At 30.2% G+C, this 17,761-nt stretch overlaps 1 protein-coding gene across 1 annotated transcript; it reads right to left on the bottom strand.

Moving 5' to 3' along the window:
• Positions 1 to 7,458: 7,458 nt before the first annotated feature.
• Positions 7,459 to 9,495, bottom strand: LOC132748796 (uncharacterized). Its single transcript, XM_060738431.1, has 3 exons — positions 9,077 to 9,495; positions 8,697 to 8,811; positions 7,459 to 8,474 (listed from the first exon to the last, which is right to left on the bottom strand). The coding sequence occupies exons 1-3, from the start codon at positions 9,359 to 9,361 to the stop codon at positions 7,459 to 7,461; spliced, it is 1,416 nt and encodes a 471-aa protein (XP_060594414.1). The 5' UTR covers positions 9,362 to 9,495.
• Between the last annotated feature and the right edge of the window lie 8,266 nt (positions 9,496 to 17,761).

Genomic DNA, 17,761 nt, shown 5'->3' with positions numbered 1-17,761 from the left:
TTATTATTTGGTTTATACAGAATTTTTTTTAGTTCGATTGTGTAGGAAGCTATAAGCTTATAGACACACTTTCGAATCCGTTCCTGGAACCAACCAGTACTGAGCAATGAGTGTAAAGTTTCTTGCTCAAGGAAACAACGACTTGCCCCTGACGGGGTTTGAACCCATGCGTCTATTACACGGGGGAGGAAGTGTTACACGAAGGATGGAGTTCTTATGATAACTTGTTTGGAGTTCTTATGATAACTGTTACGGAGTTCCTGGAAAACGTTACGGATTTCTGTGGAAAACTTTTCTATATACTTGTAGAACTCACGTAAAAAATGCTCATTTTTACCTTTAAATGGGGAGTTTGGGGTGCTAAATTAAACTTTGATAATTAAGCTTGCCCTACATATTGTATAATGTTTCAGAAAAACCTTTTATTCCATTTTTCATCGCCTTTTTAAAAAAAATCTGGTAGTTTTGAGTAAAATTTCCAAATTACTTGCTCATTCGTACATATTGACCTTTTCATTTGTGATCTTCTTCGTTGCTATACATAAATACATAATTGTAATGCATAGTTGCAAACATAAAGCCCAGGCTAATAAATTTATACCCGATTTTTCAAATGTCACGGAGTTCTTGTGATAACTCAAAATATGTCCTGGAGTTCTTATGATAACTTTTGTTACTGCCAGTGTGTTTCTTGTGCTTAATTACGGCACGTTTAAGCGTATTTTATTAGTCAATAAGTGTGTAAATCATTATGAAGCTTAGTACGCGCATCATTTGCACACACATTTGGTTATATAACGTTGGTTTTGAGCGTATTTCAGTTCAAGAGATATTTTTCTTACCCCCGTTTCTTGTGGGTTTTTTTGTTTGTTAGGTTTTTTTGTGTTTTTTTTTTTTCATTTTATTGGAATGACTGAAAACATACTTGATGTAGAGCATTTACTTACAGGATAAAAATATGCTTTGAATTTAATATTTAAGCATGATTCCTTCATGTATACATTATTCCTGGCAGTTTTAGAAAACATTAAGTCTGCCGAAACAAATTGCATGTTAATGGTTTGCAGCAAAATAGGAAGTAGTATGCACTACCTTTAACTAAATTCAAAGAGGTTGGTTTCATCTTTAGGTATTCAATGGATATCTTAATTTCTAAAAGGTATCAATTTTGTCATAGAAACGTATAAAGTTCTATGAAAATGATATGACAATAGAAAGTAAGTCTTTAAAAAAAAAATATGTGAGTCACCATAAGGTTCATGCCGTTTCTTTCTCTATTAAATCCAATGTAGCATCACGTGACGTACAGAAATCTCCATATGGCGGAAATTATTGCATACATTTTTCTTATCAAAGTCCTTCGGGCATTCCCCCTATAATTTATAATCCTAGTTGTGGAAACTTTTGCTGTAATTGATAACCAAAATAAATTGTCGAACTTCTTTCGCTAGAACCCGTAGGGCACGTGTAAATCTGTTGAAGAGATCGATAGTGATCGCTTGATTTTTTATGTATAAAAAGATCATACATTTCGGGTGCATGGGTGTGAAGGGTATACCAGATATACACTTGTTGTTTATGGTATAAAATGATACAAATTACTTAGCCGCTTCTTGAGGAAAGCCCAACTATATATTGTCTGCTTAAGAAAGGCGGTTGCTTAAAACATGTAACTGAGAAAAAAGTGTAAGTTTTTATCAATTTTTGCTCGGAGGTTTAAGCCATGTTACTGCTGAATACAGGTGACCGCTGGTTCAGGTTTTCCTGAAGATAGCCTATAATTCACCTGTTTATCCTTTGTAGACTGCACACCAAAGCAGTTTCATGTTCAATCTATTCTTAAAAGATTTGGGGTTTTCTGACAGCCAAATCCTGAAAAAAATGACAGTTACCTAAAATTTACGTGACAAAATTATTTACACACCAAGCTATATACATGTACCGCATATTAACTTTACTATGTCATCATAATAACGATATGCATGTCTATTATGCGACTTATATATTTCTCCGTAGTTGATGTAAATTCAGCGTGAAACTTATGACATAAAACTATAGTTGACGAACAATATACACAGAAACATTTAGTGCATTCGTTCGGTTTTATAATGTAAATATGAATTCGCACAAATTTGATTAGAAAAATATCTTTTGAACTAAAACACGCTCAAAACCACCATTATCTTACCTATTTTTGTGTTAAGGCTGAGAGTATAAAGTTTCATGATGATTTAAACACTTAATAAATAATAAAATACGCGTAAACGTACCGTAATTAAGCTCAAGAAACACACTGGCAGTAACAAAAGTTATCATAAGAACTCCAGGACATATTTTGAGTTATCACAAGAACTCCGTGACTTTTGAAAAGTCGGGTATAAATTTATTAGCCTGGGCTTTATGTTTGCAACTCTCCATTTTCATTAGGTAATTAAGTAAAGAAATGAAATAGATCACAAATGAAAGGTCAATGGTACGAATGAGCAAGTAATTTGGAAATTTTACTCAAAACAACCAGACTTTTTTTAAAAAAGGCGATGAAAAATGGACTAAAATGTTTTTCTGAAACATAATATAATATGTAGGGCAAGCTTAATTATCATAGTTTAATTTAGCACCTCAAACTCCCTATCTAAAGATAAAAATGACCATTTTTCACGTCAGTTCTCCAAGTATATAGAAAAGTTTTCCACAGAAATCCGTAACGTTTTCCAGGAACTCCGTGACAGTTATCATAAGAACTCCAAACAAGTTATCATAAGAACTCCATCCTTCGTGTAACACTTCCTCCCCCGTGTATTATTTAATGGAATTTTACCGACTTAACTGGATGATTGAATAAATAGTATCTTGATAATGTTCCTTTTAGGAGATCTTTATTATATAAATAGCTCTGTGATGTTAACAGGTATATAAACTATTTGTTTATTTATTTATATATTTATTAATTATTTTGTTATTTAATTGGAAAAAAAAATTGACCAAAAAATCAAAAAAAAATCAGGTCGAAATGTTATTAATAAGAAGGTCAAGTCATATCACGGAGATGTTGCCCAGACAGCAAACTATCAAGCCATTTCTTGCGATAACAAATTAGTCTCTAGTGTTCCATGTTCGTAAAAAAATTTCTACTGATGATCAGAGAATCTGGCTCCGTTTGCACCTCAACAGATTCGAATCATAAATGTCAAATGCAAATTTAGATGCAGATTTTTCTTTGTCTCACTAAAATGGATTGTACGAAATCAAATTAGCAAAATTGTTGCGCGTATATCCGTGTATCGATTACTGAACAAAAATTCTCAAATTTAAATTCCCTACCATAAACATAAGTAAACACTTAACTCTTGTTTCAAAATAAAATTTTATAGGACGGGATTTTTTTCAATCAGATTTAATATTACTTATTTTATTTATATCTTATTCTTTATACAAATGGTTATCTTTTCTTCTCTATTTTCTTTCTTATTCGGGATAAAAAATATTCCAACAGGTGTGGCTGACAGGCATCATTGAAAGTTTAAGCAACTGTTTTCTGTACTTTAAAAGATATGTGTCATTTGCTTACATGAACCTTTCCTATCACTTGATATGAATTCATTTACCCATTATTAAGCCAACATAACGATTTTGACAACAGTACACGGCCGTAGCTCAATGCTTATCCGCAAGAATATGTCTCCATGTCGCAACAGTTTGCTTTGTATGTTTAAATAGGCAAATAAACGTTTCTTTGGTACCCCTCCGTGTATAATTCTACGCACGAATGGGCATCTTAGTAGAACCATCGACATTCCGTTATTTTTAATGAGAAGGCATAACTATATATTACCTCCTCTTTATATGAACTACTACAATTGATTTAGAAAAAGCTATTAAAATGTGAAAAAAGTTTTTTTTAAAGATCCTGTAACACATTTTTTCTCATGGTTTTATTTCAAAAATATGATGCTCAAATTAAGATTTGTCAGTATTGTAAGTTCCAATACGCATTTTTTATAAAGATGTTATCGAAGTTAACATTTCATGCAAATAAAGGGAGGTAATTAGAAATTTATTATCTATAAATTCTAAGTCAAATTTTCCAATAAGAAATGAATGCATATAATTTATTGATTAAATATAATGTGCACACATATTTGCAGTACACATTTTACATATTGTTCGATGTTTGAAAATTGTTTTATTTGCATAATTATATAGTAAAACATATATTTTTTTGCAAGTGTGGTATACACACAGTAACAATATCAATCAAACAAGAGCCACCGCCGGGCGGGGGCAACGCTCGACTTTTTACTTTTTCTAAACGCAAACATAGAAAGGTTTGAACATATATTGACGTTTCCTTTTTATAAATTTAGTTGGTCTGTCTTGTCACATTAGTTTTGTTTATATATTTTGTATATATATATGAATAGAAACATTAAGCATATTTCAAAAAATAGCAACAGTACGCAATTTCTTAAAATAGCAACATGACGCAATTTCTAAAAATAGAAAAAATGTCGCAATTTCTAAAAATAAAAAGAAATGACATAATTTCTAAAAATAAAAAAATGACGCAATTTCTAAAAATAGCAACAATGATGCAATTTCTAAAAATAGAAAAAAATGATGCAATTTCTAAAAATAGAAAAAAAATGACGCAATTTTTAAAAATAGAAAAAATGACGCAATTTTTAAAAATAGAAAAAAAATGACGCAATTTCTAAAAAAAGAAAAAATGACGCAATTTCTAAAAATAGCAAAAAAAAATGACGCAATTTCTAAAAATAGCAAAAAAAAATGACGCAATTTCTAAAAATAGAAAAAAACTGACACAATTTCTAAAATAGAAAAAAAAGACACAATTTCTAAAAATAGAAAAAAATGACGCAATTGCTAAAAATAGAAACAATGACGCAATTTCTAAAAATAGAAAAAAATGACGCAATTTCTAAAATTAGAAAAAAAATGACGCAATTTCTAAAAATAGCAACAATGACGCAATTTCTTAGAATAGAACAAAAATGACGCAATTTCTAAAAATAGACAAAAATGACGCAATTTCTAAAAAATAGAAATAATGACGCAATTTCTTAAAATAGAACAAAAATGACGCAATTTCTAAAAAATAGCAAAAAATGACGCAATTTCTAAAAATAGCAACAATGACGCAATTTCTAAAAATAAAAAAAATGACGCAATTTCTAAAAAAATAGCAAAAAAATGACGCAATTTCTAAAAATAGAAAAACATGACGCTATTTCTAAAAATAGAAAAAAGGACGCAATTTATATATATATATATATATATATATATATATATATATATATATATATGTATATATGTATGTGTGTGTATATATATTTGATATATATATATTTGATATATATACATGTATACATATACATGTATATATATATATATATATATATATATATATATATTTGATATATATATATATATATATATATATATTTTATATATCTATATATGTATATATATATATACATGCATATATATATATTTATATATATATATATATACCTGCATATATGTATATATATACACACACACATTTATATATATATATATATATATATATATATATATATATATATATATATATATATATATATATATATATATATATATATATATATATAGATATATAAAATATATATATATATATAAAATACATATACTATACATACACACACCACCAATAAATGCACAATCTGAGAAAATTCAGTAATATAACCTTCAAGGTCAAGGTCATTAAAGAGCCCAAGCAAATTTGGGTTTGATAAACAACAAGGTCTGGTCCTTAAGAATGTTCTGTTATAATATGAAGTTTATCCCTTCAAAAATAGCAAAGTTACAGTCAGTTACTGCCAAAACAATGAAAATTTCAATAATTTGACCTTCAAAGGCAATGTCATTAATGAGTGAAGGTCAAGGTCTTTCGGAATATTTTTAACAGTTATCTTTGAAGATTATTATGTTCAAGTTTGAAGACAATCCATTCAAAAATAACAAAGTTACAGCCAATAATAACCAAAAAAATGAAAATTTCAATAATTTGACCTTCAAAGTCAAGGTCATTGATGAGTGAATGTCAAGGTCTGACTGGTTATTTTTAAGGGATATCCTTGAAGATTATTATGTTCAAGTTTGAAGACAATCCATTCAAAAATAACAAAGTAACAGCCAATAACAGCATGAACAAGCAAAAATTGGACTTTTAACCTGGAAGGTCAAGGTCATTTATGGATGAAGGTCAAGGTTAGTGTGGTCTTCTGAAAGGTCTTGTCCCAAGGGTTGTTGTGGCCAAGTATGAAGACAATACACCAAGAAATAAAAAAGTTATGATCCAGGTACAAGTTTTCGGACGGCAACGGCAACGGCAACGGGTACGGCAACGGCAACGCCGACCTGACTATAACAATACCTCTACTTTTTTTTCAAAAAAAAAAAGTCGAGCTAAAAACATACAGGATCTTTAATGTCTCCCCTACGTGTTTTATTTTAAGATTTTATTTAACTGAGTACATCAAAGATTGTTAAAAAAAGTTCTAATGCAGTTTGCATGTAGAAGTTAGTTACTTACACCTCAAAAACCTTTTTATGAGTTATTTATGTTTTAAAAGCTTTAAATAGTCATTCATTGTAACCCTGTATGGATAATATCAAGATTCAGATACTATTCTACTATTTAATATGTCTATTTAATACATGTTGTTAAGACACAGGAGCTCAAGTGAGAAGAGAATGCGCAGGTATCAGAGAGGCATGATCATACATGTATATATGACATAGAATAAATGAAATTAAAAAAAGAGAAGTTATACAATTAATTTTACGAATAAATATGTAACGAATAAGCTGATCTTGATATCATAACATTCATCAAGTCTATTATCTTTTTCATCTTTGTAGTTGTTTATTTGTTTATTACCTACATAGAAAGAGGTATTGTATGTTTCTTTCTTTCTATTTTGAGACATTTGTTTTATGCTGGTTCAAAATAAATTTTGCTGTCGTATCGATGAACGAAATGAGCCAATGTAACTCCTATTTAATTCTTTAAAATTATCAGTTGTCAAGTCACATTGTTGTTATATACATAGAAAAGGAAAATAATGGATATATTTAGAGATATCGGTAAAATTTTGAATCTTGATCAAAAGAACTTCATCCTGATACACCAATCTTTGTGGACTCTAGGCGCTGAATTTTGATTTTCAACTAAAATTTATGCGCACAAATGACCACCAAGTGTAAACATGCTGAAAATGTTAAGAATATCAACAATCACAATATATACAGTAAAACTAAAATCAGACAATGATAACTTAGATGTGGCATATATCAACATGCAATTTTAAAATACCATGTAAATTGTTACAAATAAATCATTATTCTATATAGAATCTACTCATGCTGTTCCTCTGACGTAGTTAAATTTCTCGATTATTGTGTAGAAAATGTTTTAATTGGGGGATAAAGCATCTCTAGCAAATGTTGATGCTGAGCCTCTTTTAAAATTTCTTTCATCAGAGATTTTTCGACTTTTTTGGTTGCCATGGCTTTCAAAAGTTCCCTGTTTGCTTGAATTTTCCCTCTATTATAAAATGTTGCATGGATGGCATCCATTTGTTCATCGGTCACAACGCCTTTTGCGAACAGATGGTCACAAAAAGACAATGTATCAATGTTTCTAACCAATTCTGGAAACCGATCTTGTATGTTCAATTCATCTACTAAGTCATTGGTCATTATAGAGTTAATAGTTTCTATGTCACGAGCAAGGTCCATTTTGCCTGGCTGTATGTTAAACTTTTCACCGTTTTCGTTTTTACAATGTTCTTTAGTTGCTTCTTTTCGTTCAGATTGAGAACGGAAAACACGACGTCTGTGTCCATCGTTATTTCCATTATTTTTGTCCGGTGATTGTTTGGAAAGGTCCTTGTCTTTTTTTCTTAGATCATTACATACACTGTCTACCTGATCATTTCCGCAGACATCATCAATATTTTCAGCAGTTGTTTTCTGTACTTCACCAACCTCAACGCCATACAACTCCAATGTAACCCAAAGCCCGTTTGTAATATCAAAGCGTAAAGTTTGTGCAGTTCGTTCCCCTGATGGAGTTGTGTACTCGAGAGTTCTGCGATCTGATGAGTAAACGATCAGCGTACCATCGCAATCTTGTTTTCCCAGTGTTGCAATTAAAATTGGAGAACAATTTTGGGTACGTAGTGGATTCTTGTTACTTACGAGTAACTTTAATTCGCGTTTGCAAATTTTGCGTCCACCTTCTGTTACCGGCGAACATTTGAGCAAAACTTTGTCGATTGGTCTTATCTGTTCAGATAGGAAACACTTTGACGCCGGATTTTTGCATATTGAGACACATCTTGATTTGTCTTTACTTATTCTTACATTTTCCCCTTTGTCCGTGGAACAGAACTTAGATAAGGATCCATCTACAAATAAATAAACACATTTATGATCTAAATGAAAAAAATATTGAAGAGTGTGTCTCTGAGCTTATAGCTTCCTAAATAGTCTTTTTTTAAATATTTTCAACGATTTAAAAATCTTTTATAAAATTTGGAAATTCAAGTACATATATGTAAAACAAATTGTCAACGTTTTAAATATATATTTTTATAAATTTTACTTTCAACATTTTTAGAGTACCTTACTTTGTGACATAAGTTCAACACACAGGTCACCATATTGGATGCAAGCGACAATCCAAATTTTCTTCTGCTTTTTCGTTGCTATCTGTTCTTTTCTCTGGTCATAATCAAAATAAACCTGAAAATAAATTAAATCTCTATGTGTATCCTAAATTGTTTACAAAGATTTATGAAAATATCTTAAGAGTTATGGGTTGTTAACAATAACTTTACCAGTAACTTGATATCGTAAATTTATACTCGTTAATAATTAAGACTAGTTAGATTTTGTGTTATAAGCGTCCTAAACATAAGTTGGATAGCTTAATTATGTATCTTAAATTCAACATCTATTAAATCACGAGTCCTTTAGATCGAAACGATATGAAAACAGTTTCTCTTACCTGATTGCCGGCTTGATGAATGTTTACAACGCATGTTTTTCGATGAACCCGTATTTCGTGTGAGTAGCTGAAGTCTTTATCTTTATCTTTACTACCCATTATTAAACCAACATCACAGCGGCCGCTACCTTCTACTTTTAATTTCATAACATCACCAGGTCGCAGTTTAGATTCAGTCAATGCAAATCCATTGGAAATAACGGGTTTCCATGTGGCAACAGTTTGGTCATTTGATAATTCAATATTATCCTCACAGATGCCACTGAATTTTATTGTTTTAGACATTTTAATCTGTTTACCAAATCTTCAAACTCTTGTAGCTCGTATAATAAATGCTTTGTCTAGTCTAGTGAGTAAATAATTGTTCCTGTATCAGATAGAGGGTATTTATGAAACCGAAAGTCCTTAATTTACTTGTTAGCAATTGTAATCATGGAATAAACAAAAGGCATGATTTGTTCTTATTGTATTCAAATGTTATATCTAGTTTAAAACTTCCCTTTTCGGAGTTTGTGTAACAGGTCACTTTGTTCATTGTGTACAATTTCGAGCTTGAAATAAATGAATACAAACGATAATTACCCATTCCGATTCAATGAACAATTGAAGTATGAAAAGTTATCTGATCAAATTAAGAAAGAAGGGTACACAAAGTCTTTATTAATGGTTAGCGTACATATACTGTTAATTTTAATTTGAAATAACTATAAAAATTGCGTCAGAATAACTCTCTTTTTTAATATCATTTATTTTGATTTGAATATGATAGGGAAAAAATGACATCTAATGTTTCGCAAATAATAAGAGGATATTTTTTCGTTTGCGTGAAATATGGAATATATTTTCACGAAACATGATAAAATGCCACATATTTTCACGAGCCGGTACGGCGAGTGAAAATATGTGGCATTTTATCATGTTGAGTGAAAATATATACCATATTTCACAAAAAACGAAAAAATAACCTTTTTATTTAATTTCATTATCAAAGAAAATGGTAACGAATCCCCTTGCTGGCTACCAACCGCAATTGTACAGCGCGCAGTAATTTATGCGTAAGCACGCGCTGTTTGGCGCTACATTGTGACGTCATGTAAACAACTCTTTAAACATCTGTACAGCGTTAATTACGGAATTAAAGATATTGGTGTTCGGATTAATTTTCTTAGTTAGACCATTTTCTATCATTCTAGATAGTTTTCATAACAATATTCAAGAAAAAGATGTTTTGTATTTATCAGATTTTTCAAACAAAACGGCGAAAGAAGTCCCTTAAAATAAATATGAGTTTTGACTCCGCCCACTTTCATATTTATATTTCATATTTATTTTTAAAAAATATGAAATATATTTGACTGATATAGCACCATATTTCATGGGTAAAATTAAATAAAGTCCAATATACAACGATCTTGAAAATAGTATTTTATTTTTTCATGTGTAAAAAAATGATAAACAAGATCAACAAGGAAAGGCGGCGTTCAATGAACGCAACCTCCATACGACCCAATAAAAAGCCCTTTTTAGTTCAGATTTCAACTTTATTTATAATTACAATGTATTTTACAATTTTCAAAGCATGCTGTACAATTTTGTATTTTGAATATTAAGTGTTATCAACAATAAATTTTGATCGATTTGATATGCAATCTTCGTTCAATTATATAATCTATAATCATTCTGCACTGTTTTCATTTTAGATTTCCCTTTATGATAAGGGTAGAAATATCGCATCGAACGTATTATATGTGTTTGCATCGATTATATAGCTAAGTACTTGTATACTGAAAACATTTAAACAGCTTAAGGGAAGGAGGCACGGCCGGCTGTAAATATTTTAAAGATAAAATCCTAATTAGCGTCTTATTGACTTTGTTGCTGAACTACATGTACTTACTCAAGCAGGAAGTATATCAAGAAACGCTTATAAATGATTGAAAAAACGCCGCTCTGAAAAAAAAATCAAATTTACTTCATTTGTTTTCATCGGTCTCTACAATTAAGACTATAAGTAATTTTTGTAGATTGCAATTGTTTAAATGTATGTTAAATGAAATAATCTATACATTTGACAACAATTTACTAATTAGAAAAATTTTCTTTAAGATAAACAATTCTATGGACGCGTTGCTTTTAACATATGAATGACTGTTTAAGTTATCAAATGTAACAGAAACATTTATCAAACCGATTGGTATATTGTTTTTCTGTGGGTTCTCGTTGCGGATATCAAATTTGATAAAAAAAATACCGCTTTTCAAACAGTTTACGAAGCAGTTTGCTATAAATATCTATTACGTTTTTAACCTAATTAGAGACAATGAAATTCTATTGTGTCATGAAATTTAATATGTCTCTGAAAATTATGAATAAGATCATAAGATAAACTTAACGATTTTCTTTTTTGGAGGGGGAGTAGTTAAATGTCCCACGAACACAGTATATATTACTGTATTTTAGGCGATTTTTTAGTTAAACTGGTGTAGGAATAAATCAAGAGTCCTTCCATGTTTAATTCCAGGCACAATCGGGCATCTGAGAAGCTAGCTAGTTAACCGACTTAAGATGTTTGTCGTCCTTAATCACTAGATTATTTCCTTTAATGAGATGACTAATAACTATAATTAGCTATAATGACCAAACAGTGTCTTAATGTTCTCTTTTGCGTTTTCCGATGTTTTGTTTTAAATCATTACATTTAAGTTTGCGACCTCAAAATTTGACATGTAGAACTAGGTTTATTTACACTACACAACATGCCTTTTCATGCGTGGAATTTATTTATATATTTATGCACCTATTCATGTAATAGTATGAGACGTAACCAAAGCACACTCACATGTTAACATTTTATGAGTTATTGTTCTTGACTGTAAAACTAATTACTAGCTCTTTTGAAGTCATTTTCACTTTATTTTGTTATATTTTTATTGATCTGTTTCGTGTCTAGAAGTTTAGACTATAATGCAAATGTATTTTTTGTTCAAATAAAGTAGATAAAGTATGTTTTACATAGCATGAATGTAGGCAATATAGGAAGAAATCCTTTGCACAGCATTTTGATGGACTATACATATTTTATATATAATCACATCTTTAACTATGTAGTTTCAATAATCTTAATTCTTATTTTTGAAGCAAATATAAATATTTTCGGTTTAACTGTGAAAACATAATTAAATGGTTCCTATTAGATACAGTGTTTTATAAATGACAAATTTCAGTGGATCAATGTGTTTAAATCTTAACAAAAGTGTGACGGAAACGTACCTTAATACGTAACTTGATTGCCTCCTCATTTTATAAGTTTGCATTCAAAAAATATAACAATCTATTCATATATATAAAAAAATATAAGGAGTAGGTATTTAATTCATTTTACTATCAAACCTATAATTTTAGGGTATCCTAAATGTGTTTATATTTCTTATTGTATATTTATTACGCCCAATAGTCTTCAGACAGCAGACGTTTATAAGATTTTGCTAGAATCAGTATCAAAAAACATTTTAATTTTTATTACATTGGAAAGATAATAATGATATTTCAACGTGAGTGTGCGCAGTGCTAAAAATTCCTATGAAAGGATGCTTTATTTAATATTCTTAAAGAAGAAATTGATAAGAAACCTTTAAGGAATTATTAAAGGATTGTATTTTTGGAAAAAAATATACGATAAGAGATTGTTGAAATATCTAGGTAGGGGAATAACAGATAAGTTTAAGTTTAGACTGATATGAGGTTGAGAACATATTTAAGAAAATAAATTGTTTCTTAGATTATACATATATTTGAATGATTTTGACAATAGACTTAATTGTCGTTTTGCATTGAATTAGCTTTTATAAGTAAGTATCAACTCACAAGGTCAAGGAACCCATGAAAATTATATCCTATGTAAATGAAGAGTTTAAATCAATACGGATTAGTATCCCCAGAAAAAAAATCATATATTTACAGTTAAGAATACTAAGATTTTTTTGTAGCACACAGGTAAATAACTATTCGCTCGGTACACAATTCAAATTGATCAGGGTGTTTCATTGCAAGTTATAGTGGATGTTTTATTATAAGAAAAAATGGATCAAAGAGGAGTTTTGTGACAAGTAAAAACGAATCAGTGTTTATCAAAAGCAGCATGGATCAAAGTTTTTTATCAAAAGCAAAATGAAATGGTTAAAATCTACATTGATTTTAAGTGTTGATTAAAAGCCACATTGATCAAAGTGTTTATTAAAAGAATCGTCGATCTAAGTGTTCTATGACAAATTATAATGTATAAAAGTGCTTCATTAAAAGCAAAGTGGATCTACGTGTATCATTTTAAGTAACTAGTAAGTAATGTTGGTCATAGCCTTCATACATTTTGGTCACTTCTCGGTGGTCGGTCCACTTAACGGTTGTCCTGAATGCAAATTACAGACTAATAATCTCACATGATTTCTGAATCATCCGAGGATCGGACGAGCGGCAACCTAGATTACAGACCTTATGCATTCTTCAGCTTATTGTCGGACTCCTTAAAAATGATAATAAAAGTTACATTGGAGTAAAGTGTTCTATGAGACAATGAATCACAGTGTTCGGTTTAAAATCAGTTGAAAGGTGTTTTATTAAAAACAGTCATGGATTAAAGTGTTTTTATAACAGACTTTATTTTTTCGTGATATAAGAAATCATTAATTTATATATGACAATTTACGTTAAACAACATTGTTTTAAATATATATTTGTTTTGGCATTGATTTCAAAAGTATAACACTGTTATCATTTAAATAACCTCAAGATAAGAAACTCTAGGGAGACTTCAAGGTATTCGGTATTCTTTTAATAAGATGATTGTTTTGCCGTATGATAAAAATTGTAACTACCTCTAATGTGTACATAAAACATCTTGTGAAAAATATAATAATGAATTCGTGATCACAGTGTTGTTGTTTTTAATATTTTGGGATCAGATTTTGTATTGAAGACTGGATACCGCTTACATCAGGGTATAACGGGCTCGAGAGATGTTACATTTATTCAGTATCTGTCATTAACAAACTCGAACAAATAAACTATGCAGTTTCAGTGTATTTTGTTGCTTACATAGCGTTTGTCGGATCTTCACTATGTAGCATCGCATTTTTCTGATAAAAGATAAACAAGTGCTTCATGTAATTGCATACAGATCATCCTTAGTTTTTGATATAATATATGACTTTTTTGTTTATTATTTAATATTTATTTTGTTACTTTTTGTTATATTTGGATATCTTCCTGATTTTGGCACAAGAATAAGATACGGAGGGTTATTTTAAGTTACGGTTTAACAAAATAGTTTGATCCCGTTTAAAAACGACTCAAAAAATGTCGTCGAAAACTGACCAGTCGTTATTTTTTATCACAATATGATTAGAACATATCTTAAGAATCAGTAACTCTAACATGTTTCATAAAACAATTTTAAAAGGTTGTGTCCGGGTTCTTAAGGACAACTTTGCAATACTCTACATATTGAAGAGGAAACTGTTGACCGAAGTTTAGTACAATGATTTTTGATCCGACGTACCAATCCAAATGTGAGACTGTAAGCTTAATTTTTCATTTCGAATGATTAAAGTGACAATATCCTCATTTTTGGAATATCGAGTTGAGCTTAATTGACTATTTGTATATTTTAAAAAGACAGTAATAATGATAATTGATCAGCAATTGATATTGAAAAATGTTTAGGATTGTTATGTTTTACAAGTTCAGTGATAGGTTTTTGAATTGGTATGAAAGTTATTTTAGCTGATTTTGATATGTATATAGGCTTTATTATAAATGTTGTTCGCATCTTGTTCCTGAAAAGCTCAGTAGGTAGAGCGCAGGATTGATAACCTCGAAGTTGTTTATATATGATGAATGTTTGTACTTCGAGGTGTGTGCTAATGTGTGCTAATTTTTGTGCTATTGTGTTATGTTGTTATACTGATTGTGTGCTATTATACTTATGATATCGTGAAGTTTACTCAGAGTGTTCGACAATTGAATTTCGAACTGTGAGTTAAACTTTAGGACATTGATTTAATTTCAGTGGTGGACAATTGAATTTCGGACTGTGAGTTAAAATTTAATTTCATAAATTTTGTATTAATTGAAATAATTGTATTTCCTTAATTAAAAATTGTAAAATTTGTTGCTGCGTTATCTGCTCTATTCTGTTTCGAAACAGAATTGGGGGCTCTTCCGGGGAATGAATTTTGTTTTAAGCCATGAATTTTGTATTTCATTTAAGAAATAATATCGGCCTGAGAGGTGTATATCGGCTATTTAACACCGGTTTGGAGTTTTGATGCGTAGGAATTGACCACGAAGGCCGTAGGCCTGAGTGGTTAATTTTGTCGCATCAAAACGACAAAACCGGTGTAAAATAGCCGATATACACCTCTCAGGCCGATATTATTTCGATTCTAACACGATGAAATAAGGAAAATCACTAATGTTATTTTGCAAGCGGAAATAACTTCCGGTGCCGATTTTCGTATAACGCTGTTCGATTTTCGCACCCTACTGTTGCGAAGATATGGAAATTATTAAACAAAAGAAATAATAAGAAGAAAAAAAGTTATTTTATCAATTTTCAACACTAAAAACTTACGTCGTACTGTGTTTACATCAGTGCCTCATTTATCATTTTTGTCTGTATGAAATAACGTCAGCTTGTTTATGAATGAGTTGTTTACTTAGGATGACGTCATTACGCTGCTTATGGATTGGCGCCGTTTTGTCAAAATATTTATTAACTGATATGGATCTAATATGTGGCGTAAGTGTATGTGAGATATTATTTCGGTATTGTATGAAAAGAAAACATTATACGAACTGAAAATATAAATAAAAATGCTTTTTATTGTTGCTTTAAAATGCTTTGTAAACTATACAATCGAGGGTGAAAACATAACAGCGCATAAGAAATAGTCCCTAACCGGTGTTTATTGGCAGTTTAACACCAGTTTTTTTCCTTCTTTGTCTATAGTGACAAAATCACGTGAGTGTTAGAATATTGATTAAAAGTTAAGTGTAGGCGACGTTAAGCTGTCAACCAAATATTGCTTAAAATTTTTTTTGGCAAACAAAACAACAAATTTAGATGTCTTTTGATAAAGAACAGTTTGTTAAAGAACCCTCCCAGGCTAAGAAGTCTGATTTGCTCAATCTTGCAAAACATTTTAATGTTGAAGAAATTAAGTCTTCTATGAGAAAACAAGAAGTTTCAAATAGATTGATTAAATTGTTGGTAAAAGAAGAGATTGTTTCAGAAGATTTTCTTTCTTTAATAAGTTAAAAAAAATCAGAGTGTGAGTTACAATTACAGATAGAAAAATTCAATTTGAGCAAGTAATTAAATTAAGAGAATGTGAATGTGAATTGAGGTTAAAATTAGAATATGATGAAAAAGAACAAGAAAGATAATTGAATGAAAAAGAACAAGAAAGATTATTAAAAGGAAAAGAACAAGAAAGATTATTAAAAAGAAAAGAACAAGAAAGATTATTAAGAGTATGAGAAAAAGAACTAAAGCTTGAGGAAAAAGGACGTGAAAGGCAATTTCATTTACAAATGAAAAAAATAGAGGCTAATAAAAATGTAAATCAAGCTTATATAATAGCTAGCAATATCTAGATATATCAAGCTTTTACCATTTTTCGATGAGAATAATATTGATAATTTTTTTTTATATTTTGAAAAAGTTACAGATAAATTAAAATGGCTAAACAGGCACTTGCCTTTATTATTACAGAGGAAAGCCCGTAAAATTTACACTCAGTTAAACATTGAGCAGTGTGCAGATTATTATAATGTCAAAGAGGTTATTCTGAAAGGCTATGAATTTGTCTCTGAGGCATACAGACAAAAGTCTAGGAACTGTAAAAGAGTGAGTGGCCAAACACATGTTGTGTTCACGAGAATTAAAGAACAATTGTTTGATCGCTGTTGTTTGTCAAGACAAGTTGAAAAGCATAATGATAATTAACAGAAGTTGATTCTTGTTGAAGACTTCAAGTGTTGCATAAACTCTGATGTCAAGGCCTTTTTAGATGAGAAACAAGTCGAAACTTTTGAGGAAGCAGCTCGTTTGGCTGATGACTATTCTTTAACTCATAAGCATGCCTTTGTCCTTAAATCTACATCTGGAAATTCAAAAGAAATTGGTAATCAGAACCAAATTAGTAAGCCCACACAAGTTATACAAACCAGTCAAAGAATTTCAAAGAGCAAAATGAGAGCACCAGTCACTTTTCTCCTTTGACTTGCTAGTATTGCAAACAAAAAGGCCACATTTGCTAGCAACTGTGGGAAATTGAAAAACAAAAAGCAAATGATGAGTCTAAGCCAACAGGTCTCACCACTTAAAAATCAGGTTCACAGTCTTGTGTTTATAAAGATAGAATGTTTACAAAGGTAAACGAACCTAGAGTAAATGTCACTTAGTGATCCCTCGGATGCATCAATCACAACAAAATTACAAGAGATTTGGTTTGATCTGATTTGGTTATGGTGATTTATGAGCCATTCATGTCGGATGGTTTTGGTGCACTCTTAGGTGATTTTAGCCAATCCTGCCATGTTTAGATTTTAAGAGACACAGGAGTTTCTCAGTTTTTTTATTTTGACATTGAGTTTTTGTGAGAATTGCTCTTCTGGTGATAGTGT

Source organism: Ruditapes philippinarum, unplaced genomic scaffold, assembly GCF_026571515.1.
Source record: "Ruditapes philippinarum isolate M1 unplaced genomic scaffold, ASM2657151v2 ctg98_1_1_1_1, whole genome shotgun sequence".
NCBI classification, from domain to species: domain Eukaryota; kingdom Metazoa; phylum Mollusca; class Bivalvia; order Venerida; family Veneridae; genus Ruditapes; species Ruditapes philippinarum.
This window is presented reverse-complemented; position numbering and strand designations above follow the sequence as displayed.